Raw genomic sequence first — 24,845 nt, forward strand, 5'->3', positions numbered from 1 at the left:
GAGAGAGAGAGTGGGGGAGTGAGTGAGTGAGTGAGTGAGTGAAATCTATATTTATAAAAGATTTCTCACCAGCTGTTTGGATTGCTGCAATGATGTACTATAAGTGTTTTGTTGTGCTTCTAATGTGTTGCCTTGACAACCCAGTGGGGATGTCACAGTGGAGGCATGGGGATATCCGCACCCCTTTTTGTGAGAAATCTCTTGTTTGGAGTGCTGCAATGATGTACTATAAGTGTTTTGTTGTGCTTCTAATGTGTTGCCTTGACAACCCAGTGGGGATGTCACAGTGGAAGCATGGGGATATCCGCACCCCTTTTTGTGAGAAATCTCTTGTGAGAGGGAATTTCAAGCAAATACATGGAGAAAAATATGAAGAAAAAAAACACTGTTCAGTTACGTGATCTCAAGACGACATTGGAAAGAACAGAACAGAGCGTTTTCAGTTCCATGTGGATGGGCTGACTCTCAGTCAGAGTATAGATCAAGTGTTAAGCATTTTCAATCCTCTCTTTCCTGTTCTCTGTTGGTCTGTTCCTAGCATATTGAACATGACCTTCTGGATGAAATGGGAGCACTCCTGGAAAACAACCTTGACTTAAATCCAACTGCATTACCTGATATTTTCCTGTTGTTTTAGCTTCATATTAGCTGTACAGTACCAACGTTGGATTCCCTTCCTGTTCTGAGAGCTTACGAACTATGACATGTATTCTGTAAGATAAGAATCACTGTACTGAAATCGAGTTCTAAGCAGAACAGCAAAATGTCATTAAATTGCGCTTATACCTGTGTAGTAACACTGTAATTACTACAGTAATTAGGCCTACATAGGACTTGCTGTGCGTTTATGGTAATGGAGTTGAACTGTTTTTGTTATTACACATGTGGAATAAGGAACAGTCACTGTATTCTAACATGTTAATACAATGTTGTTACTAGTGTTACTACACAGGTTTAAGTGTTACTGGACAGGTTTTTGAAATCCATGTCATACACCTCAGCTTGTTTGAAGGTACAGTCTTGTCCCTTGCAGGTTAGTGAGGTAATAGATAACATATTGCCTGGTGGAATGATCAGCCATGATAATAACTGACTAGGAGAACACAGCTCTTTTATCTATCCCTAAAGCATTTCTTTACCTCTCTCGTCTCTCAGAATGAACCGATTAAGCCAATGAGGGTTTGTTCATAAGTGTAAGGGTCAATGGCAAATCACTCGCAAATCACTGTGCCATTAAAAACGACAGAATCTTGGAATCAGAAACAGTAATTGTTGGACAGTGATATGATCTGGTTGGAACAGCAAACCCTTGTCATACGCAGAGGGTTTCACTTTCATCCATCTGCAAGCTCATCATGTGGGTCTAAAAGGGGAGTGAGAAAGAAGGAATGGGAGCACTAGCAAGATTAGGGCTGTGAACCGGCACGTTGCCCCCGACAGCTGTGAATCGCCCCACAGACCATCAACATTTTTCCCAACAGCTCCACGACTGTACCCCCTTCCCCCTCGGCAGAGACTATACTATACTGCTTAAAATAAGGGTGCTTTGTGGTTCTATAGCTAACGTTCTTGAGAGCCATATGAAGCCACCCATTGAACCCATGTTGGTTCTAAAGAGCATTAAAACCATTTCTTCTGGTAGTGTAGTTCTAAATATGAATGAGCCTTGAGGGGACAGTCCTTAGTAATTAGTGCCACCCAGCTAAATGTGGCCCCTCAGTCCCAATCTTACTTAGCTGGGTGATTCAGATAAACCAACAGTCACTATTTCCAGCCAGGCGAGTGGCTTTATTAAATGTCTAATTTCAGTCAGGTGGCTGCTTCTGACTTGCAGCGTAACCACATTCCAACGGTGTGGGTCTCCTTTGGTGTGACTCAGAAACAGAAATAGGAAATGTTACCATAGTTCCCACACCCTGGGAGAGAACCTTATGCTGATCATATAACACAATTCAACTAATAGAAAACATATGCAGCCCAGACTTTGTGATACCACTCATGTTAAAAGAGCCTGATACGTGGAGATGGTTATTATAATCATCAGGGCCTAGAATCACAGCTTTCTCTACAATTTTGATCTGTATGGTTCCTTTTTGAAATAATGTAAGCAATCTGCATTCCTAGCTGCCACAAATAATCATCAAATGCCTTTGTACCTCAAGAAACGGGTCTTGGTAAATAACCACTATTGTCCCTTAATTCCAAGGACTATCCGGAATAGGTCAGCCCAGAGAGATATAAGATAATATTGGATCATAAGGACCTTTGATGTTACTCTGTGTCCATTGTTCAGCCAGTTAATAATATATCTGGTTATCATCGACCTGTCTCGCTCTCTCTCTCTGTTTCTCAGTACGACCCAGGTAGAAACGGTTTAGGTCAGACAGGCACGCAACCATGTCTTTATCAGACTAAACCCCTCATTCTGAACGATTGAATGCAAATGATGGCAGCGCGCCATGGTGAGAATAAAACAATCAGAACACCCAGATCGGGAAAATTTCTCCAGAATCTTCTAGGATGCTGTAACATGCAGATGAATCAGTTCTGAGTGTAGCCCACTGAAGTTATACACTCGTTTTCTCTTCTGTCTGTCTTTTTGTGAATCAAGAGCTCCACCTCTCCTAAAGTTGTCACGAGTCGAGGAACTACCTCCTTTCAATGTTCCCTCAATTAGGAGCAAAGCGAGCGTAGTGAGGGACAGCGAGCGGTGAGGACGCCGAGGGAAGAGGCTGACTGAGCATTTAGGAGATATACAGCGAGTTTTAGTTTCAAGGCATGCAGTTTAGATACATAGGTAGAACAACCACTCCACAAGCTCTACGGATCTGAAAACATTAGAGCAACTCAGGTGTTGATTTAAACAAAACACATTTTAGTGGATTCATTTAGAAATAGAATGGGTTCCAGAAGATACCGTTCGGAGACGCCGGGAGAAGTGAACTACCCATTCTGCGGTATTGGGGTTTGTCTGATAATAATCCTACAGTTGTGTGCTGCATTCAACTTGGACGTGGAAAACCCCACTGTCTACAGCGGACCTAATGGGAGCTACTTCGGATATTCCGTGGAATTTTACTTGACCAATTCTTCAAGGTACGTTTTTTCTTTCTTACTTGGAAGTCATTTTGCAAGTTACTGCAAACATGGTGGGACAAATTAGGCATTTGTTGCTACATTTCATTATAGGCTCCAAGTGGCAAATATGGTCCAAGGAGTTTAGAGGGTTTATTCTCGGGTTCACGCAAATAGCCTATCAACAATTTTTTTTACAATAGCCTGCATTTCATAAATCAAATTAATATATATGGTAATTGCACATTGAATTAGATGTTCTCTTTGATTTTGGTTAGAAATCCATCCTTCACGCGCACTGAAGAAAGGTTGTCCTTATCTAATGACTTGACCAGTGAGTGACCACCCTATGTTAGAATTGGGAATGGCCCGTGCCTCTATATAAAGCGCAAACTTTCCTATTAGAAAAAGTGTTTTAGTCAGTGTGTTGGTCACATTATTTCCTTTATATGTCAGTGGTAGTTAACTACAGCTTCAATTGTAACTAAGTGGCCTCAAAACAACAATATTGCTAAGATGTACACTTGTTATCATACCTCATTAAGACTTCAGCGCGCACACGCATCAGTTTTAATAGAACACCGTCAGGGCATCTTCCATTTTAGTTCATCTCAGCCGTTGAGATTTCAAGATCACTCTGTTGCGTGGGTTTACCTGTGTCAACCCCTTTAAACCAATCGGCATCTGTGAGGTATCCAGTGTGTGTGTTTTGTCTCAGGTAAAACTGAACAATTTGGGTTTAACAGGCCGATGTTCTTCCACTTTTCTCTTTATAACCTAATTAACACAAATTACACCTAAAAATGTGTGTTCTGCAAGCCGGAGAGCCTGAAGCCTTTAGTTGGAAAGCTGGTCTCTATAATTTAGGTAACATTAGTAATCTGTGATAATTCTATGGGCACTATTAGAATGCTATAGAATATATACATATAGGATCAAAAGTGAACACCAAGCTGAGATTAAACTCAATAAAGATTACATTTGTGCCATATTTGGGAAAACCTTTTCATATAATAGTCTTTAAACTGTAATCTCATTGTCCTAAAATTGGATTTCATTCTGACCTCTAATCTCTCATTGGCTCTAAATGTCAAACAAAGAGCCAATTAGAAGCAGCTTTTCCCCAACTCTGTTGTTTTGATGTGATCACCATCCACCTCTTCCTCCATACCAGACTTATTGGTCTTACTCTGAAATGCTCCTGTGCAATTTAGTGTTATGCCGCTTGGCATTATGGGAATGTGATCTCGGTGTCTGTCACAAACATGCTGTGACTATTATCTCAGCGTCCTGGCATGCAGTGGCTCCATCACATCAGTCCCGTCTATATTGCTGCTGAGATCACTCATTAAGAAGGGCTTAGAGCTTAGTTCAGACTTATTACGGGGTAAACAGACTACTGGAGCAGCACAGTCGATATGTGGTCAGGTAGATAGACTGATAGATAGTCTGAAGACAGACATAGTTGATGATGGAAGGCGCCGGACGGCCACAATGACATCCAGCAAATGACGACATCTGGTCTTTGTATCAATAACCATAGCAACAACAGCTCTTATATCAGTAGGAATGCAGCACAAGGGAAGTAAATGACATGCTGGCAGATTCACAGCTGTGTCGCTGCCATCCTGGGGCTATGTGTGTCAGAATAAGATTGCTTTGACAGAGTCGACCACCACTCATCAGTATGCAGTGTCAGCGACTCAGCCTGGACCTAGCTGTCTGCCCTGTAATTGTAATAATCATTATCCAAAGTGAAGCTAGCAGCTAGCCGGGCCACTGGGGCCAGACGCAATCAGACATCCTGGCTGGCTGTGTTTTTTTACTGTCTCGCCAGCCAGCCAGGGGTTTAGGAGAGGGGCTTTGTGCCGAGTGGGCCGCCAGTGGCTCCAGTTTCTCCTCCCCACTTCACTAGTTCCTTCGACTACAGTTCAGACACAGACAGGGTGGGATTCTCCTCCTCACTCACTCCTTTAAGGGGCTGCTGCCATTGGTCTATATTTTTCTACCAAGCAGGGGCTCTAGGTCTAGGAACACTATGATTTAGGACGTGAGGCTGGCAGTCTGTGTCAAGAGTGTATTAAATCCCCTATACCTCCCTCCTTGCCCCCTTCCTCTGGTCTGATGTAATTCTGCAGGGTCTTTAATTTACCCCCCACCCCACCCCCGTCTCGTGAATGAAGTCACAGCAGCAGCTAGAGCAGCAGTCATCTCTCTGGTCGATGACTTCATCTGAACTTTTAACAGCGGAGACGTCATGGCTAGGGGGAGGAGAGCTAAGACAATGGGTTGGTGAAGAAATTGTCTGCATGAGGGGGATACTAAATTTAGCATGTCTCTACCCTCTGTCTTGTACTCTCACTAATGCTACTGTTCAGATGCTTGCCAAACCAGACACAGGATGAGAGCAAAGTTTAAACCTGGTCTCAAAAATCTATCTTTGACTAAATCATTACATTTTTTCCCACATTTCACACGTCATTAACATAATCCAGCAGGAAACAGAAACATACGTTTCCAGTTATCACTTGTCTTCTTCTCCGTACGTTTGATCAGTTATCAGACTGTCGCCCATGTTGTGGCTAGTACGGGAGTAGCTGGAATCCATGGGTGAGGTCAGTCTCTCTGTCTGGGATGGGGGAGGATGTTCTCTGTGCCTGATGCAAGATGCACACACAGCACCTCTTTGACCTGTACCTGTAGGATAAACTCTTCTCTGGAAAACATAAAGCACACGCCAAAGACTCTTCTCGTGGCCAGCTGTTTGAAGAGTCCTTTCTCTCTCTGTTTTATTTAGGACAATAGTAGCATAGGCCTACGGAAACACACAAAAGTGAGAAAGGGCGAGACAGAGCGTTATCATACATTCATCTCCCACCCTACTACACACAGACAGACTTTCTATGTCACTGATAGCGTGGCTCCATGAGTGTATGTGTGTCTGATTCCTGTCATGCCCCCTGGCCTGGTCTAATAGAATTAGGTAAGCTAGCGGACAGAGAGGACACTAGCCCTGCAATGAGACCACCGCGGTAGACTGCCTGAGAATAGGGTTCATGAACTGTGTGTGAGGGCCCCTGTCAGTTAGACACCAGCGAGACCTTATTTATGGTCCCCTGTATGTAGAGTCTACAGAGAGAAGTAGCAGCACAGTATGGGGCCTTGTAAGGACAGGTCTTCTCCTCAACCTGACTTGGCTCTATGAATCTCAGCGAGGCCACAGCAGATCCACCGGGCTGAGAAGGAAGGTCCACCGGGCTGAGAAGGAAACTGCTTAATACCTCTCCATCCATCCAGCAGCAGCAGAAGCACATTCCTCCTTCCCTGTTTCTGGAGCCAGACAGGGATTCAGGGTGTGGACTGTTAACATGGCTGAGGTCAGAGGTCAGACTATAGATGACAGGCCTGGCTGTCCGGGAGTGTTTCTGTCTGGACCGATCGATGTTTGCTTCTGGACCGTATATTTATGTTATTTATCCCAATAACCGCAGCTAGTCCTGTCCGTTGAGAAAAGACGATATATCAAGAGACAATTTTAACTTGGATGAAGTGAGATAATGTGAACCCTAGGAAGAGTAGCATCTGCAAAAAGCTAATGGTGATCCAAAGAAATAAATACTCAGGGAATCACAAATGTTGAGTAGAATGGGGTCTGTCTGTCTCTGTCTTTCTTGTGTCTTTCTTGTGGGTCTGGTGTAGTTATGTACAGATTGCATTGGAAGGCAGCCATAAGGAGATATTTAGTCATGGATGCCTCTGATGATGATGACACTCTTCCCCATCCCATCCATCCCTACCACGTGTTTGAGATGGGCTTGGTGGTGTTCTCCGTTAGGTCATGGATGGTTTAACTGTGTCGTACCCAGATCGAGGTCAGGTCATCGTTCATGTTGGTCACTTCCTGGAGTTTACCCTCTTAAATAAGGTTTGTGCTAAACCAATATTGATACTGGACCGGGGGCTGTGTTAGCTGCTAAAACAGAAATATTTTCTGTGTCTGCATTGTCTCCCTCACCATATGATCAAGCAGATTTCTGGTATTGTTTTCATTTGTGCTATTTTCTTTTGTGAGATTCTGTTTATAAATCACAGTTCATGTGAGGGGTGGACGTTGTTGAAATTGGGCCTGTGTATTTGGGTTGCCAAGGTATTCTTCACTCAGGTTCTCTGCTCTGCGATTAGCTGCTTTTCATGGCCCTCTGTGTTGGACAATGGGGCTCTTTGTGTGAATGTTTGCTGTTTTCCATCTGAGAAACTTTCCATGTGACTCCCATGTTCTTTATTTATTTATTCCCTTTTTAAAAGGCCTATTTGAGACTTTGTCTGTTCTCGCAGAATGACCAGAGGTTGGTCTGGTCATTCTGTATTATAATAATAATAATTTGGGGGTGCTTATATTTGTCCTGTTACACACAAGTGTGTAATAAAAATGCGTATTTTTGCATATCCCAACTCCGCCAGGGAATGCCTTACTCAAGGGCACAGTGACATTTATATATTTTTCACCTTGTCAGCCCTGGTATTCAAACCAGCAACCTTTCGGTTTTCTGTGCAAACGCTCTAACATCAAGGCTACCTGCTGCCCCAGTGTGTTGTTTTGAAGGTTAATGGTGACATGCTTAGCCTGCTGACCGGGGCCCTGAAACACCCCAGGAATCTTTAACTGCCAGCAGTCCTGGTTTCTTTAGCCCTATTAGGGTCAAAAAGGGACTCCGTTCATTGTACAGACTTGTAATGGCACTCTCCTTTTGGGGAAATGGATCTAGCCAGACCAAACATTGGAATCAAAATAGAGTTATTGCCATTCCAGTTCAGATTCAAATCTTGAATTACAATTGTAGTATTTATTATGATTCCCATTACTCTTCCTGGGGTCCACACAGGAATAAAACAATTACATCAAAACAACAGTCTACATCATAAATAAAATTACATTATTACTCTAATACAACTTTAATATAACATTTACAATATTAAAATGATACAATGCTTGTGTGTTTGTAGAGCGTGTGTGTGTGTGAAATGGAATTGACCACAATGCTGCTACTCTCGCGGTCAATGTTTGCACAAGGGGGTACTTGTGAGACAACAGAGACAATTTGTGTTCAGACAGCTGTGGTGAATGAGAGGGGATCAGAGGGATGGCTGTGTGACTCTCCTTCCGTCAGCCCCACTGTCTTTCCCTTTAGAGGTATAAAGGATTGGACCCCCCTTGGTGGTCACTGTGGAGAGGTGTGAATGGCCTGGTGCTAAAAACATCCATCATTGTGTTTTGGGGGTCTGTGGTGGTGTGTGACTAGGGGTTTGGGGATTTTTATTCGGGGCTGGGGGTGGGTAGCAATTTGGCATCAGGAAAATATAGTCTCTCTAACCTCAGCTCCCTGTTTACGGTGTTTGAAATGACCAACTTGCCACTTGTGAAACCCTTGCTGCAGTGAAATGACATTGCTGGTGGTTTTGCTGAAAGAACCACAGTGCTTAGAATGAGCCACAGTGCTTAGAATGAGCCACAGTGCTTAGAATGAGCCACAGTGCTTAGAATGAGCTATGTCTCTAAGACATCGAGCTATGTCTCTAAGACATCGAGCTATGTCTCTAAGACATCGAGCTATGTCTCTAAGACATCGAGCTATGTCTNCTCTAAGACATCGAGCTATGTCTCTAAGACATCGAGCTATGTCTCTAAGACATCGAGCTATGTCTCTAAGACATCGAGCTATGTCTCTAAGACATAGAGCTATGTCTCTAAGAGACTCACTAGCATGGAACACCTACATAATATGAGAATGATTCATTGAGATTTATTTAGATTTTTTTTTACACCTTTATATAACTAGGCAAGTCAGTTAACTTCTCTGGGATAGGTGGGACGGTAGCGTCCCACTTGGCCAAAATCCAGAAAAAATGTAGCGCACCAAATTCAAATATATTACTATAAAATCAATCTTTCATGAAATCACACATGAAAGTCACCAAATTAAAGCTACACATGTTGTGAATCCAGCCAACATGTCTGATTTCAAAAAGGATTTACGGGGAAAGCACACCAAACAATTATGTTAGCTCAGTACATAGCCACAGAAAAACACAGCCATTTTCCCAGCAAATAGTAGTCACAAAAAGCAGAAATAGAGATAAAATTAATCACTAACCTTTGATGATCTTCATCAGATGACACTCATAGGACATCATGTTACACAATACATTTATGTTTTGTTCGATAATGTGCATATTTATATCCACAAATCTCGGTTTACATTGGCGCCATGTTCAGAAATGCCTCCAAAATATCCGGAGTAATTGCAGAGAGCCACGTCAAATAACAGAAATACTCATCATAAACTTTGAAAGATACATGTTTTACACAGAATTAAAGATACACTTGTTCTTAATGCAACCGCTGTCAGATTTAAAAAATACTTTACGTAAAAAGCACACCATGCAATAATCTGAGACAGCGCTCAGATTTAACAAAATTTCTCCGCCATGTTGGAGTCAACAGAAATACGAAATTACATCATAAATATTCCCTTACCTTTGATTATGTTCATCAGAATGCASTGCCAGGAATCCTAGTTCCACAATAAATCGTTGTTTTGTTCGATAATGTCCATTACTTATGTCCAATTAGCTACTTTTGCTAGCATGTGTAGTACACGTGTCCAAACGCTCGCGCAGATGCAGGCAAACGTCAGACGAAAACTTTTTAAAGTTATATTACAAGTCGAATAAACTGGTCAAACTTAGTAGAGAATCAATCTTCAGGATGTTGTTATCATTTATATCCAATAAGGTTCCAACCGGAGAATTCTTTTCAGTCTCTATAAGTAATGGAATGCATGAGGAATGCGCGTGACCAAGAACTGGCAATCTGCCAGACCACTGACTCAAACACCTCCCATCCGGTCCCACATCACACTAGAGGCTTCATTCAGCGTTCTACAGACTGTTGACATCTAGTGGAAAGCGTAGGAAGTGCAAACAGATCCATATATTACAGGGAATTGAATAGGCGATGAGTTTAACAATGACCAGTCCCAGAATTCTCACTTCCTGTTTGGATTTTTCTCAGGTTTTTGCCTGCCATATGAGTTCTGTTATACTCACAGACATCATTGAAACAGTTTTAGAAACTTCAGAGTGTTTTATATCCAATAGTAATAATACTATGCATATATTAGTATCTGGGACAGAGTAGGAGGCAGTTCACTATGGGCACGCAATTCATTCAAAAGTGAAAATGCTGCCCCCTATATCAAAGAAGTTAAGAACAAATTCTTATTTTCAATGACGGTGGGTTAACAGTGGGTTAACTGCCTTGTTCAGGGGCAGAACGACAGATTTTTACCTTGTCAGCTCAGGGATTCGATCTTGCAACCTTTCAGTTACTAGTCCAACGCTCTAACCACTAGGCCACCTGCCGCCCCATTAACATTGAGCCCATAATCACAAATCAGCCCATAATCACAAATCAAGTCTAAAGCAATCCAAACCACAGATGTATTTGTTTTACAATGGAACTGAGGGTATCTGGGTTCATCGTTAACTACCCTGTATCAGAGCCATGGAATACATGAAGACGAATGGGAAAATCCACCCATATTTCAAAGATCAGTGTCGCTGTATGTTAGAGTACAGAGGACTGGCAGACTGCACTGACTAAGTCACTCTGGATAAGAGCATCTGCTAAATTACCAAAATATAAATGTAAAATGTATTCACCAGTGCTGCTTTCTCCCTGTCACTAATACTAAACAGCGGTGTAGTGTAGTTAGTTAGCTCTCTGCACCTGGGACATCAGGCTGCTGAATAGCCACCACTAGTCAGCGACCTACTCCACCCTGGCCCCCTGCTACTCCCCTGGACATTCCCCACCCTCAATGATCACTTACCTTACCTGCTGCTCCCCCTATTGACATTCTTACCCCCCCCCTCCCCCGGCATTCATCACTGGTGCAGTTGTTAATATGTATATTATTACTTTTTAAAATAAAAAATTGTATTGTTTTTATCTCATTTGGTCCCCACACCCCCTCATTGGTCATGCTTCTCCCCCTATGGTCATCCCCCACCCCCTAAACAGTCTTTACTCTGCCTCCACCCCAATTGACATTTATTTATTAATCTCTGCTACTGTTGTTATTATGTATATAGAGCTATTTCTATTGTTGTTTTTATTACCATTTTCATTATTTTATTTCACTTAGTCCTGCAGGTTGGAGCTCGAAGCCTAAGATTTTCACTGTTCCCTGCAATCACACCTGCAACCCTGTACATGTGACTATTAAACACTGAATCTGAATCTGCTGTTGACTTGCAGGTCTCCTGCTGTACTGAACTAACGTCCTTTGGGAGGAAATGTTTTTGCAGTGACATTAAGATCCGGTTTTGGAGAGGGAGGAATGTTTATCAGATCAACATTGGGGGGGTGGGTCGTTTTTGTTGTAACTGCTGCTGTTGAAGTACAGTACTCAAAATGGGAGTGTGAGACAAACAAGGTTTTAACCTGGTTGCTGGGCAGTTTGGTTTTGGAAATTTGGGGTAAATTTATAGAACGAAAACCATAATGAGATTGGAACTCTTCTATACCCCTCAAAATAAGAATTTTCAGAGCAGGTTCCTACCTCATTTACAGTAATTAGGTTTCTACTGGAGCAGCTGACTGTATGGCTATATTAGTACCATTTGGGATGCAGCCTATGAATGAGTGTTCTGTACAGTGTTCTCTCTTTCAGCATTAGCCATCCCAGCAGACACTGCTACTCTCATCATCTCCCTCTGTGTCTGGCCCAGAGGAGTAAGAAGGTCCTGGACAGCAGTACTGAGCGTGTGTGTGTAGAACTGAATGGATGACCAGACAGAATAGCAGTTGGGAGACAGTCCGTCTCCTTGTCTGGCCTTGGCTTGGACCGAACCGAAGATCGTGTGTCAGACTGAAGGCCGTGTGTCATGGCTCTACACGGTCCAAAATTATTTGTTATTATAGTACAGCACATTTAACTGGTATTCCCTCCACAGTGACACAGTGAGTCATAAATAGCCCCAGTAATTCGGTCTAGTGATAATGTGACAATGTCATATTTGGTGTTTTTGTGACGATCCCATTTGACAGTTTGTTGGCATTGCTGACTGAAGACTCTCCTCTTGTACAGTAATGAATTATCTTAGGTGTATTTGCGTCAGTCCGCCAAGGCTGTGCGGCAGCCGGTTCCTCAAAGCGGAAGAGGAAAACGTCGCTGCTGTAACGGTTTACTCGTTATGTTTGGGCGCAGGCCAGATCTCAATATCTGCTGCTGGGGGGAGAGAGAGAGAGGAAGGGAGAGGAGGGGAAGAAGGTCAAGAGCTCCACAGATTCAGTTTGAGTCACTGTACTTGAGTTAGTTCGGTTTCCCCTTGTTGTGAGGAGATGATTTTGAAGAGTTAGTTGAGTGACTGCATGTTTGTGATCTTGTTCAGATAGTCCCATCCCAAGCTGAGGTTTGGACCAACGCTTTTGAAGCCTGTTCTACATATTATTTGTAACTGTTTGTGGAGCAGAGGGCCTCAACCAACCCACTATCACAGATTATTGTGAAATAGACACAAAATACTTATTGGAAATTTGGCATAGTAACTGCCCCCAAAAAAGTTGTGTCCAGTACACAATTTTGTATACAGTGCATTTCAATTACAGATAGCACTGTTAGCATGTGGAAACAGTGCCAGGGAAACTATACAAAAGCATGGATTGCTGTCATACCTTGTCCATTGACTGCTTACAGGGTAAGGAAACCAATATGTCATTTTGTAATTTGGGTAAACTATCTAAGCAACCCACTCTCTATCTATAATTGAAATGCACTGCAAACAAAATTGTGTACTGTACACAACTTTTTTGTTGTTGCAGTTACTATGCCAAATTTCCAATAAGTATTTTGTGTCTATTTCACAATCTGTGGTTAAGGTCCTCTGCTCCACAGGAGGAGGGAGGTTGTTCGGGGAGGCTGTGTGTGCATATAACAATCCAAACATTGTGTGTTCGAATCACATCTTGGACAACTTTAGCATTTTAGCTAATCACCAACTTTGTAACTAGTTACTACTTTTTAACTATGTAACTATCATGTTACCTAACCTTGTTGCCTCAACAGTGCATCTTGAGCTAACTTTTCTGTTGGCAGTTTTCTTTTTTTCCTTCTTTACATTTTTTTTTAACCTTTATTTAACAAGTCAGTTAAGAACAAATTCTTATTTACAATGACGGCTTACACCGGCCAAACCTGGACGATGCTGGGCCAATTGTGCGCTGCCCTATGGGACTCCCAATCACGGGTGGTTGTGATACAGCCTGTAATCTAACCAGGGTGTCTGTAGTGACGCCTCAAGCACTGAGATGCAGTGCCTTAGACCGCTGCGCTACTCGGGAGCCCAGGGCAGTTTTCTTGACTCTATTCCAGGTGATTCCTGCCTTCTTAATTTAATGGCTCCAGTCCTCCTGCCCTTTTTCCAATCTTTACATCATATGTAGGCCTACCAGTTGCCTGGGCGTCTGTCTGTGCCTTACCATTCCCATTGCATCCAGGGTTAACGACTGCAGATGGTGACTGCAGCCATCCGGCCCGCTGCTGGGATGCCAACAAAATGTGAATGTGTTTTTTCCCGGCTGGCTTAAAGCAATTATAATAGTGTTCAAGTGACATAAGCTTTGCAGCTGGGAGGAAGACTAACTGTGGAATGGGTAAAAAGCTGTGTTTGGGTGGCAAGGGGGCGAGAGGAATTTGGCTTCTGGCTGCCTCTCTCTAACCTCATCAGAAACTCCATTGGGTTAAGCCTGGGAAGATCAATGGAAGATTAGCAGTTTCCATCATTTATATATTACCCCTTAATTTGTCAACCCTGTATAAATAGTGGCAGCAACCAGTGGAATTATTGCCTCGCTTATGTATCGTTTAACATTTCTGCTGATTGCAGAAGCAATCATTTATACTGAGGAGTCTCAACACTAGCAGCCTAAACCAATGAATTTAATGCTGGAACCATCAGACTGAGGTTGGGGTCGTTAGTGTCTGATGGCGTAGGTGGGTCTCGCTTTGGGAGATGCAGAGAAGCCACAAATGTTTTTCTTGTGTACACTCATTCCCAACAATATTCCCAGCAGTAGATTGCTCAAGGTCTCCTTATTAAACGTTGGCTATGCTGTAGTTTTTTTTATTGCAACATGAAAACATGCTGCCAAAAAACGTATGGTCCTAGGGCTCAGGTCCTCCGAGAGAGAGAAAGAAAGAGAGAAGGAGAGAATTAGAGAGAGCATACTTAAATTCACACAGGACACTGGATAAGACAGGAGAAGTACTCCAGATATAACCAACTGGCCCTAGCCCCCCGACACAAACTACTGCAGCATAAATACTGGAGGCTGAGACAGGAGGGGTCAGGAGACACTGTGGCCCCATCCGATGATACCCCCGGACAGGGCCAAACAGGAAGGATATAACCCCACCCACTTTGCCAAAGCACAGCCCCCGCACCACTAGAGGAATATCTTCAACCACCAACTTACAATCCTGAGACAAGGCCGAGTATAGCCCMCAAAGATCTCCACCACAGCACAAACCAAGGGGGAGCGCCAACCCAGACAGGAAGATCACGTCAGTAACTCAACCCACTCAAGTGACGCACCCCTCCTAGGGACGGCATGAAGTGCCGTTTGAAATGCTATTAGTGCACACCCCGCTAACTAGCTAGCCATTTCACATCGGTTACACCAGCCTAATCTCGGGAGTTGATAGGTGTGAAGTCATAAACAGCTCAATGCTTGAAGCACAGCGAAGAGCTGCTGGCAAAACGCACGAAAGTGCTGTTTGAATGAATGCTTACGAGCGTGCTGCTGCCTACCACCGCTCAGTCAGCCTGCTCTATCAAATCATAGACTTAATTATAACATAATAACACACAGAAATACGAGCCTTAGGTCATTCATATGGTCAAATCCGGAAACTATCATTAAGAAAACAAAACGTTTATTCTTTCTGTGAAATTAGGAACCGTTCCGTAAACTAAATATGCAGGTTTAAAAAAAATGATCTCTGTGTATTGATTTTAAGAAAGGCATTGATGTTTATGGTTAGGTACATTCGTGCAATGATTGTGTTTTTTTCGCAAATGCGCTTTTGTTAAGTCATCCCCCGTTTGGCGAAGTTGGTCTTCACAGTTTGCAACGAGCCAGCCGGCCCAAACTGCTGCATATAGCCTGACTCTGTTGCACAGAACGCAAGAGAAGTGACACAATTTATCTAGTTCAAAGAAATTCATGTTAGCAGGCAATATTAACTAAATATGCAGGTTTAAAAATATATACTTGTGTATTGATTTTAAGAAAGGCGTTGATGTTTATGGTTAGGTACACATTGGTGCAACGACAGTGCTTTTTTCGGGAATGCGCTTGTTAAATAACCGTTTGGCGAAGTAAGCTATGATTCAATGATAAATTAACAGGCACCGCATCGATTATATGCAACACAGGACAAGCTAGATAAACTAGTAATATCATCAACCATGTGTAGTTAACTAGTGATTATGTTAAGATTGATTGTTTTGTATGAGATACGTTTAATGCTAGCTAGCACCTTACCTTGGCTCCTTGCTGCACTCGCATAACAGGTAGTCAGGCTGCCACGCAGTCTCCTCGTGGAGTGCAATGTAATCGGCCATGATCGGTGTCCAAAAAGTCCGATTAATCGGTCGACCTCTAGTCTGACCCTAAACCAAACCTCTACCAGCATGTTTCTATAGCACTGGGGCTGTCACCTCCACGCTGGCTATGACAACATCAGAGCGGTGGTGAATCTGCTGGCCTTTCTAGAACCCAGGGGCAGACTGGGACAAGAATTTGTCCCTGGCATTTTATCCACACCAGCCCGCATCACTATGGAGCCTGTCTGCTTAAGCCATATATGTTATAAATCCAAGCTAATGACAGGCTGTATTGCAAATTTGTGCCTGTCATGTGTTCCCCTGCATCAACACCTACTATTACAGAGCTCCAGACTTAACAGTTTCCCCTGGTGTCAGTGGTGCCACTGACTTTTACAGTTAGTGGCACCAGGACCCAAATCACGAGTAATCATCTTATAAAGTCATTCATAGTGCTTTATGAAAAACTATAATAAAATAAAAAAATATTTTTTTGGTCACATACACATATTTAGCAGATGTTATTGCGGGTGTAGCAAAATGCTTGTGTTCTTAGCTCCAACATGGCCGCTCGGTCATTGGTCATCCATATATTTATGGATGACCGTTCAAAAGTTAAGGGTCACTTAGAAATGTCCTTGTTTTTGAAAGAAAATCATATTTTCTGTCCATTAAAATAACATCAAATTGATCAGAAATACAGTGTAGACATTGTTAATGTTGTAAATGACTATTGTAGCTGGAAATGGCAGATTTTTTAATGGAATATCTACATAGGCGTACAGAGGCCCATTATCAGCAACCATCACTCCTGTGTTCCAATGGTACGTTGTGTTAGCTAATCCAAGTTTATCATTTTAAAAGGCTAATTGATCATTAGAAACCCCTTTTGCAATTCTGTTAGCACAGCTGGAAACTGTTGTTCTGATTAAAGAAGCAATAAAACTGGCCTTCTTTAGATTAGTTGAGTATCTGGAGCATAAGCATTTGTGGTTTTGATTACAGGCTCAAAATGGCCAGAAACAAAGACCTTTTTTCTAAAACTAGTCGGTCTATTCTTGTTCTGAGGAATTAAGGCTATTCCATGCAAGAAATTGCCAAGGAACTGAAGATCTGTGTACTACTCCCTTCACAGAACAGTGCAAACTGTCTCTAACCAGAATAGAAAGAGGAGTGGGAGGCCCCGGTGCACAACTGAGCAAGAGGACAAGTACGTTAGTGTTTAGTTTGAGAAACAGACGCCTCACAAGTCCTCAACTGGCAGCTTCATTAAATAGTACCCGCAAAACACCAGTCTCAACGTCAACAGTGAAGAGGCTGTTGACGTTGAGACTGGTGTTTTGCGGGTACTATTTAATGAAGCTGCCAGTTGAGGACTTGTGAGGCATCTGTTTCTCAAACTAGACACTCTAATGTACTTCTCCTCTTGCTCAGTTGTGCATCGGGGCAGTGTGCAGTGCGATGGCGATTGCATCGTCTGTGGATCTATTGGGGTGGTAAGCAAATTGAAGTGGGTCTAGGGTGTCATGTAAGGTAGAGGTGATATCCTAAACTAGCCTCTCAAAGCACTTCATGATGACAGAAGTGAGTGCTACGAGGCGATAGTCATTTAGTTCAGTTACCTTTGCTTTCTTGGGTATGGAAACAATAGTGGACATCTTGAAGCAAGTGGGGACAGCAGACTGGGATAGGGAGAGATTGAATATGTACGTTAACACTGCAGACAGCTGGTTTGCGCATGCTCTGAGGATCCGGCTAGGAATGCCGTCTGAGCCGGTAGCCTTGCGAGGGTTAACACGCTTAAATGTCTTACTCACTTCAGCCACGGAGAAGGAGAGCCCACAGTCCTTTGGAGCGGGCCACGTTAGTGGCCCTGTGTTATCCTCAAAGCGGGCGAAGAAGGTGTTTAGCTTGGCTGGAAGCAAGACGCCGGTGTCCGCGACATGGTTGGTTTTCCCATTGTAGTCCATGATTGTCCTGCCGCATACATCTCGTGTCTGAGCCGTTGAATTGCGACTCCAATTTGTCTCTGTACTGACATTTTGCCTGTTTGATTGCCTTACGGAGGGAATAACTACACTGTTTGTATTCAGCCATTTTCCCTGTCACCTTGCCATGGTTAAATGCAGTGGTTTGCGCTTTCAGTTTTGCCGCGAATTCTGCCATCTATCCACGGTTTCTGGTTTGGGTAGGTTTTAATAGTCACAGTAGGAACAACATTCCTTATGCACTTCCTGATGAACTCAGTCACCGTATCCGTGTATTCGTCGATGTTATTCTCAGAGGCTACCCGGAACATATCCCAGTCCGCATGATCAAAACAGTCTTGAAACATGAATTTCGATTGATCAGACCAGCGCTGAATAGAACTTAGCATGGGTACTTCCTGTTTAAATTTCTGCCTATAGGAAGGGAGGAGCAAAAGGGAATCGTGATCAGATTTGCCGACATGAGGGCGTAAACATTTCGAAAAGTTGAGTAGCAGTTGTCCAATGTCTTATCAGTGCGAGTACTACAGTCAATGTGTTGGTAGAACTTCTGTAGCGCTTTCCTCAAATTTGCTTTGTTAAAATCCACAGCTACAATAAATGCAGCCCCAGGATATGTGGTTTACAGTTTGCATAAAGTCCAGTGTAGTTCTCTGAGGGCCGTGTACTGAGAACCCAGATGGCTGACTGGACTGGGACAGTATCTCCCGAGAGAGCCATGTTTCCGTGAAACAGAGTATGTTACAATCCCTGATGTCTCTCTGGAAGGAGTTCCTCGCCCTGAGCTCATCTACTTTATTATCCAGAGACTGATCATTAGCGAGTAATATACTCGGAAGTGGTGGATAGTGTGCCTCCTCCTGGGTCGGATTAGAAGTCCACTCCGAATACCTCTTCTCCACCTGCGGTGTTTTGGAGCAGCCTCTGGAATAAGTTAAATTGCCCTGGTGGGTACGAACAAAGGATCCAATTCGAGAAAGTTGTATTGCTGGTGAGTTACCGCCGCTCTGATATCCAAAAGTTCTTTCCAGCGTATGTAATAACACAAAACAATTTCTGGGCTAATAATGTAAGAAATAACACACAAAAAACAAAATACTGCAAATCTGTTGGCTCCATCTTAATACATAGACTACTGAGGTATTCAAGAAGTAAGTTTCATCTAATACATCCATGCAGGAATGCAGGATTCAAGCTGTTTTGTTAAACCCAATCCAGTGATTGTCATGAATTCTGGGTTGACAATTAGACCATAGTTGCTTTGTTTTACTCCAGGATTTCCAGATATATGCAATTAATTTCTATTGAAAAAATAAATACATCTTTATGTGCACTAACTAATAGCATAGGCTAATTAATTTGGGGTTCAACACCTGAGGAAGTGGAAACTCAAAACATATTAACTAGATCGCTTACTCTAAATATAATACCCACTGCTAGCCATGTATTCATCCAACAGTAAATATAATGTCCCCAATTCTTTTTTGCAGTTGTAGGCTATGACCCATGAGGCCCATAGGCCTATGCCCTCGCAATGGCTGTTGCACATCTGTATCTCAAAGCCATATCAAATATCATGGTTGTAAAATAGTTGCTGTTGAGAAATTAAAAATTACAGGAATCATGAGGATAATGTTCGACCAAATCATGGTTTTTGCCGCCCAATAAATAGGACGTTTTGAGTGAGGTGACTGTGTATAATGTGCTTTTTCCACATTTATAGACACCCTTTTAGTTTTTTAAGATCCATGATCTTGGCTGTCTAACTGATGACAGTCGAAACAGATCTCTTTGCTGATGCCGGGTTTGACTTTGAATGTGAGCTTGCATGACCTCAGCTCAGCCTATCAGAAAACAGGGCTGGCCCATCTTGGTAGTGGGACTGGACGTTGCCCACTGATCAGTCCAAATGCTCATTATAGATTAGTATAACAGAAAAATATTGCCAGAATCTTAACAGGCACATGGGCTGTGTCACCCTTTTTCATTGTTTTATTTGTATATGTAAAAATATATATATTTTTTCTGTCAATTTCGAGCAGCCCATCTGTCAATTGCCAGAAGGCCAATCTGCCCCTGCTTGGCATATTAAACCTCATATAATGTGGAACTCTTACTTCTTTTCTGAATCTCTGAGATCACTCATTCAAATTCTGATGTAGATATTGTAATGATGTCTCCCTGAGTTCCAACGACATTCTCTGTAGATTTGAAAGTGCCTGGTGTATGCATGAAGCATCCGAAATGACTGCCCCTTTCCACTACACCTCCCCTCTGCTCTGTCTTAATCCTCAGAGGGCCAGACGGTCTCCTCCCTCCATATACACATAAAGCCGTTTCTAAATCCAGCAATCAGCCAACTACACTTAGGCCTTTATGAAAATGCTAATGCTAGCTAGACTGATCCCCTGCCAGATAAAGGCCCATTAAATGCTAATTGTTCCTTATTTACAATACTTTCAGATCACTATCAAGGTGTGAGTGGGTGTGTGGGTGGTGAGGTAGTGAAAACACACCCCTGTTTCCAGTTTGCTGATGAAAGCCTTTCCCCCTCATTTTGTTGTTTCCTGAGTTTTTTCCCTTTGAAATGATATCCTCACTGAATACTGTTGGCCTGTATTCAGATCAGATTCTCAATAGATGTAGTAAGCCTACTTTCTTTGGCTTGTTTTCCCCCCCGCTTACTGTCTTTGTTTGAATTTACACTGGACAAGGATTTGTAAAAAAACGAATATTCGACTGTACTCATGCTCATTTTTACATCTTCAAATTTGTTGAAAGTGTCTTACTCAAAAGTCCAGCCAAAACGTATGTGTTTATCTTTCTAGGAGTTAAAGAAAGCGAAAGGTGACTTTTTCTCTGTGGATCTGAATGTTTGCGTCGGAGTCATCTCTTCCTGTCATAACAAGCACTGAAATATGAATGGCCAAATCAGATCCCCACAGCATTGTGGTCTATTCATTAACAAATGATGAACCAAAGAATATGCTATGGAGTTCATATGAACACATTTTTGCCAAACTTCTCTGTGTGTTTAGAAATGTGAAGAGGGAATCAATCCGTGACGGCGAAGGTTCTCTGGGATTTCCATTATTCTACAGGTAGAGCACCATTAGCTGCTCTTCAGGGAGCTTCCCTCCTCAGTACACACACGGCCGGAAACCGGTAAACTCTCTCTCTCTCTCTGAGCCAGATGGCCATGTTTTCAGTTCCCTATTCAAAAATAAAAAACCAATGGATTTCTGCCCTTCATTTTGGTTGGGTTGCTCTGTATCTCTTTAGAGATAATGCGACCAGTCAGACCACCACTGGTTATAGTGTGACATTAAATCCATATCCTCAGATTCATGCCCATGCCCTGTGTTAGGCCTCAGTATGTTTTCAACACCATAAGGTTTAGCTGACACCTACTCCTTCCAGGCTCTCAGTTTGTAGTCTCCTACAAACTTTGATTCTATGCAGAAAGTATTAAAGTCATGGCCAATGTCTAAATCCTAACTAAGACACTGTGGCAAGGATGACCAAAGATGTTTGACAAAAGCTGGTTTCAGAGTCCAGGGTGGCTCCTCTGGACTCTGTCTGGACCCTGCTGGGTAGTTGTCCCCTGAGGGAAGATGTTAAACATAGCGGTACCGTAAACTACCTCACATCATTGGGTGACTGACCTGGAGCAGGAAAGGGTGTGCTCTTCCTGTGTTTTAGGAAGACCCCTCAGGCTCTACTCCACTCATTGCCCTCTTCTCTTCCCTCTGTCTTCTGCCCACTTCACTGTCCAGCACCATGCCAGTGGTGATAGGATAATTGGAGCCGCAATGAGGTAATGGCTACACTGTGCTGGTTCAGTCAGACTGTCTACTGGAAAAATGTCTGTCAATTTAGCCATGGCTCTTAGTCCTGGTTCAGTGGTTCGTCTCAAAGTTCTCATTCACAAGCATTTCGCTACACCCGCAATAACATCTGCTAAATATGTGTATGTGACCAATAAAATGTTATTTGATTCCGTGGCTGTCTTTGTTTCTCCATCATTGAATATTCTGTCCTTGTGATCTTTAGCCTGGTTGGCTGGTCCTCAGACTCACCTGTAAGACCAAGGATCTCGAATAGCACTTATCCTGTTGCTGGTGGATCTGGTGAAGGGGTTCTTTGTTCTGGCTTTACGTTTACCACAGGGTTACATCAGCTAGTTCTCTGTCCCAGACCTGGCTTTACGTTTACCACAGGGTTACAGCAGCTAGTTGTCTGCCCCAGGACAATGGCTTTACGTTTACCACAGGGTTACAGCAGCTAGATGTCTGTCCCAGACCTGGCTTTACGTTTACCACAGGGTTATAGCAGCTAGTTGTCTGTCCCAGACCTGGCTTTACGTTTACCACAGGTTACAGCAGCTAGTTGTCTGTCCCAGACCTGGCTTTACGTTTACCACAGGGTTACAGCAGCTAGATGTCTGTCCAGACCTGTCTTTACATTTACCACAGGGTTAAAGCAGCTAGTTGTCTGTCCCAGACCTGTCTTTACGTTTACCACAGGGTACAGCAGCTAGATGTCTGTCCAGACCGTCTTTACGTTTCCACAGGGTTAAGCAGCTAGTTGTCTGTCCCAGACCTGGCTTTACGTTTACCACAGGGTTACAGCAGCTAGATGTCTGTCCCAGCCTGTCTTTACGTTTACCACAGGGTTCAGCAGCTAGTTGTCTGTCCAGACCTGGCTTTACGTTTACCACAGGGTTTACAGCAGCTGTGTCTGTCCAGACCTGGCTTTACGTTTACCACAGGGCTCTAGCAGCTAGTTGTCTGTCCAAGACCTGGCTTTACGTTTACCACAGGGTTAAAGCAGCTAGTTGTCTGTCCCAGACCTGGCTTTACGTTTACCACAGGGTTCCAGCAGCTAGTTGTCTGTCCCAGACCTGTCTTTACGTTTACCACAGGGTTACAGCAGCTAGTTCTCTGTCCCAGACCTGGCTTTACGTTTACCACAGGGTTACAGCAGCTAGATGTCTGTCCCAGACCTGGCTTTACGTTTACCACAGGGTTACAGCAGCTAGATGTCTGTCCCAGACCGTCTTTACGTTTACCCAGGGTTACAGCAGCTGATGTCTGTCCCAGACCTGTCTTTATGTTTACCACAGGGTTATAGCAGCTAGTTGTCTGTCCCAGACCTGTCTTTACGTTTACAACAGGGTTACAGCAGCTAGATGTCTGTCCCAGACTGTCTTTACGTTTACCACAGGGTTACAGCAGCTAGTTGTCTGTCCCAGACCTGGCTTTACATTTACCACAGGGTTACAGCAGCTAGTTGTCTGTCCCAGACCTGTCTTTACGTTTACCACAGAGTTACAGCAGCTAGATGTCTGTCCCAGACCTGTCTTTATGTTTACCACAGGGTTACAGCAGCTAGATGTCTGTCCCAGACCTGGCTTTAACGTTTTAGGGCTACTTGCAGGGTTAGATGTGTTAGCTAGATGTCTGTCTAGAGGAACAGGGCCATACAGCTGTGGAAACAACAGTGTGACTCCACTTAGGCTGTTTGCTTTCTTGTTTTCACATCCAATTTGCCCCACGGGGATCTCTCCGTTGTGTGTGTGTGTGTTTGATGGAGAGAGCGGGAGAGAATGTCACATGCGCACGTTTCAGCAACAATTACACATGGTTACAATATTATGTAACAGTACTGTGGTGGAACCTGTTCAAATGTTTTTGAAGTAGGGGTATAGCTTTGTGAGCAGTAAAACGTGTGTACCGGCTCTGCATCATGCTAAAACTGTTGACTGGGAGGTGTGGAAGGCATTTTAAAATTCATACCAGACCAGGAGTAGATCTTAACAAATTACAATGACAAAAAAGACTACAGATAGCATTAGCAAACCAATCCCGCTGATCTAGGTTGCCATACCTCAGCTGTTATGTTGCTGAGGGAGGTAGCAGGTTAGGTAGAGGTGACATGGTGACATTTGAATGACCGAATGTTTTTTCTCTCTCCTAACAGTGTCAGTGTGGTGATCGGTGCTCCCAAGGCCAATACCAGCCAGCGCAACATCACAGAGGGCGGGTCCGTGTACTACTGCCCATGGAGTCTCGGCCAATCAGAGTGCCACAACATTGAGTTTGACAATCAAGGTAAACCGGGTTATTGGCAGACTACGATCAGTGTGACTTTACTACTTTAGGTCCTGAACATACCTCCTCACTGTCTGAACTTGATTTAAATTAGATTTTAAGATGATAAATTACATGGATTTACTTAATCACAAATGTACATGACGCGTGAAGACATGGTGTTTCAGCAGATTTGATGATTCCATAGCATAATGACAGCTGTCCTTCAGTTCCTGTAACACATACCACGTATCTCCTCATGTAGTCCTGACTGGTGACTCGAGAGCTTGAGACTCTTGCGACTGTTGTGAACTGGAGAGTTTAGAGGATGGTTGCACACAGTAAAGTCGCTCAAGCCGCTCAAAGTACTTCTTAAAGCCACTGGTCCACGGCCACCATGCTTTGGTGGCCGGCAGGTGATCATCTGTCACTGTTCTACTCCACTGATACTCCTTTGTTTGACACGTTGGTTCCTGGAAACTAGATGATCCCTTTAAGCATGTCATTAGTGTCTTTCTTTTTGGGACGACAAGAATAACGGAGTGTTTTAGACAAGGGTATCTTCCCTTTAGGCTGAAACAAATAAATGTCACTTGACCAGTTGAAACAAAATAAATTTCACGACATACAACGACAATACAGTGCATTCGGAAAGTATTCAGACCCCTTCCCTTTTTCCACATTTTGTTACGTTACAGCCTTATTCTAAAATGTATTAAATTAAATAAAAATCCTCATCAATCTACACACAATATCCCATTATGACAGTGACATTTAAAAAAGAAAATGTTTGCAAATGTATTCAAAATTAAAAACAGAAATACCTTATTTACATACGTATTCAGACCCTTTGCTATGAGACTCAAAATTGAGCTCAGTAACATCCTATTTTCATTGATCATCCTTGGAGACTTATATCTCCCTCACTAACTTTAAGCATCAGCTATCTGAGCAGCTTACCGATCGCTGCAGCTGTACACAGCCCATCTGTAAATAGCCCATCCAACTACCTACCTCA

General features: G+C 43.1%; 1 protein-coding gene across 1 annotated transcript in view; it reads left to right on the top strand.

Moving 5' to 3' along the window:
* The first annotated feature begins 2,677 nt into the window (after positions 1 to 2,677).
* itga5 (integrin, alpha 5 (fibronectin receptor, alpha polypeptide)) overlaps positions 2,678 to 24,845 on the top strand; it is a 75,404-nt gene continuing 53,236 nt past the window's right edge. Inside the window, 2 exon segments of the mRNA XM_024006270.2 lie at positions 2,678 to 3,096; positions 23,718 to 23,848. Of these exon segments, the coding sequence (XP_023862038.1) occupies positions 2,900 to 3,096; positions 23,718 to 23,848 (328 nt within the window). The 5' untranslated portion in view covers positions 2,678 to 2,899.

This window comes from Salvelinus sp. IW2-2015, linkage group LG17, assembly GCF_002910315.2.
Source record: "Salvelinus sp. IW2-2015 linkage group LG17, ASM291031v2, whole genome shotgun sequence".
In the NCBI taxonomy this organism is placed as follows: Eukaryota; Metazoa; Chordata; class Actinopteri; order Salmoniformes; family Salmonidae; genus Salvelinus; species Salvelinus sp. IW2-2015.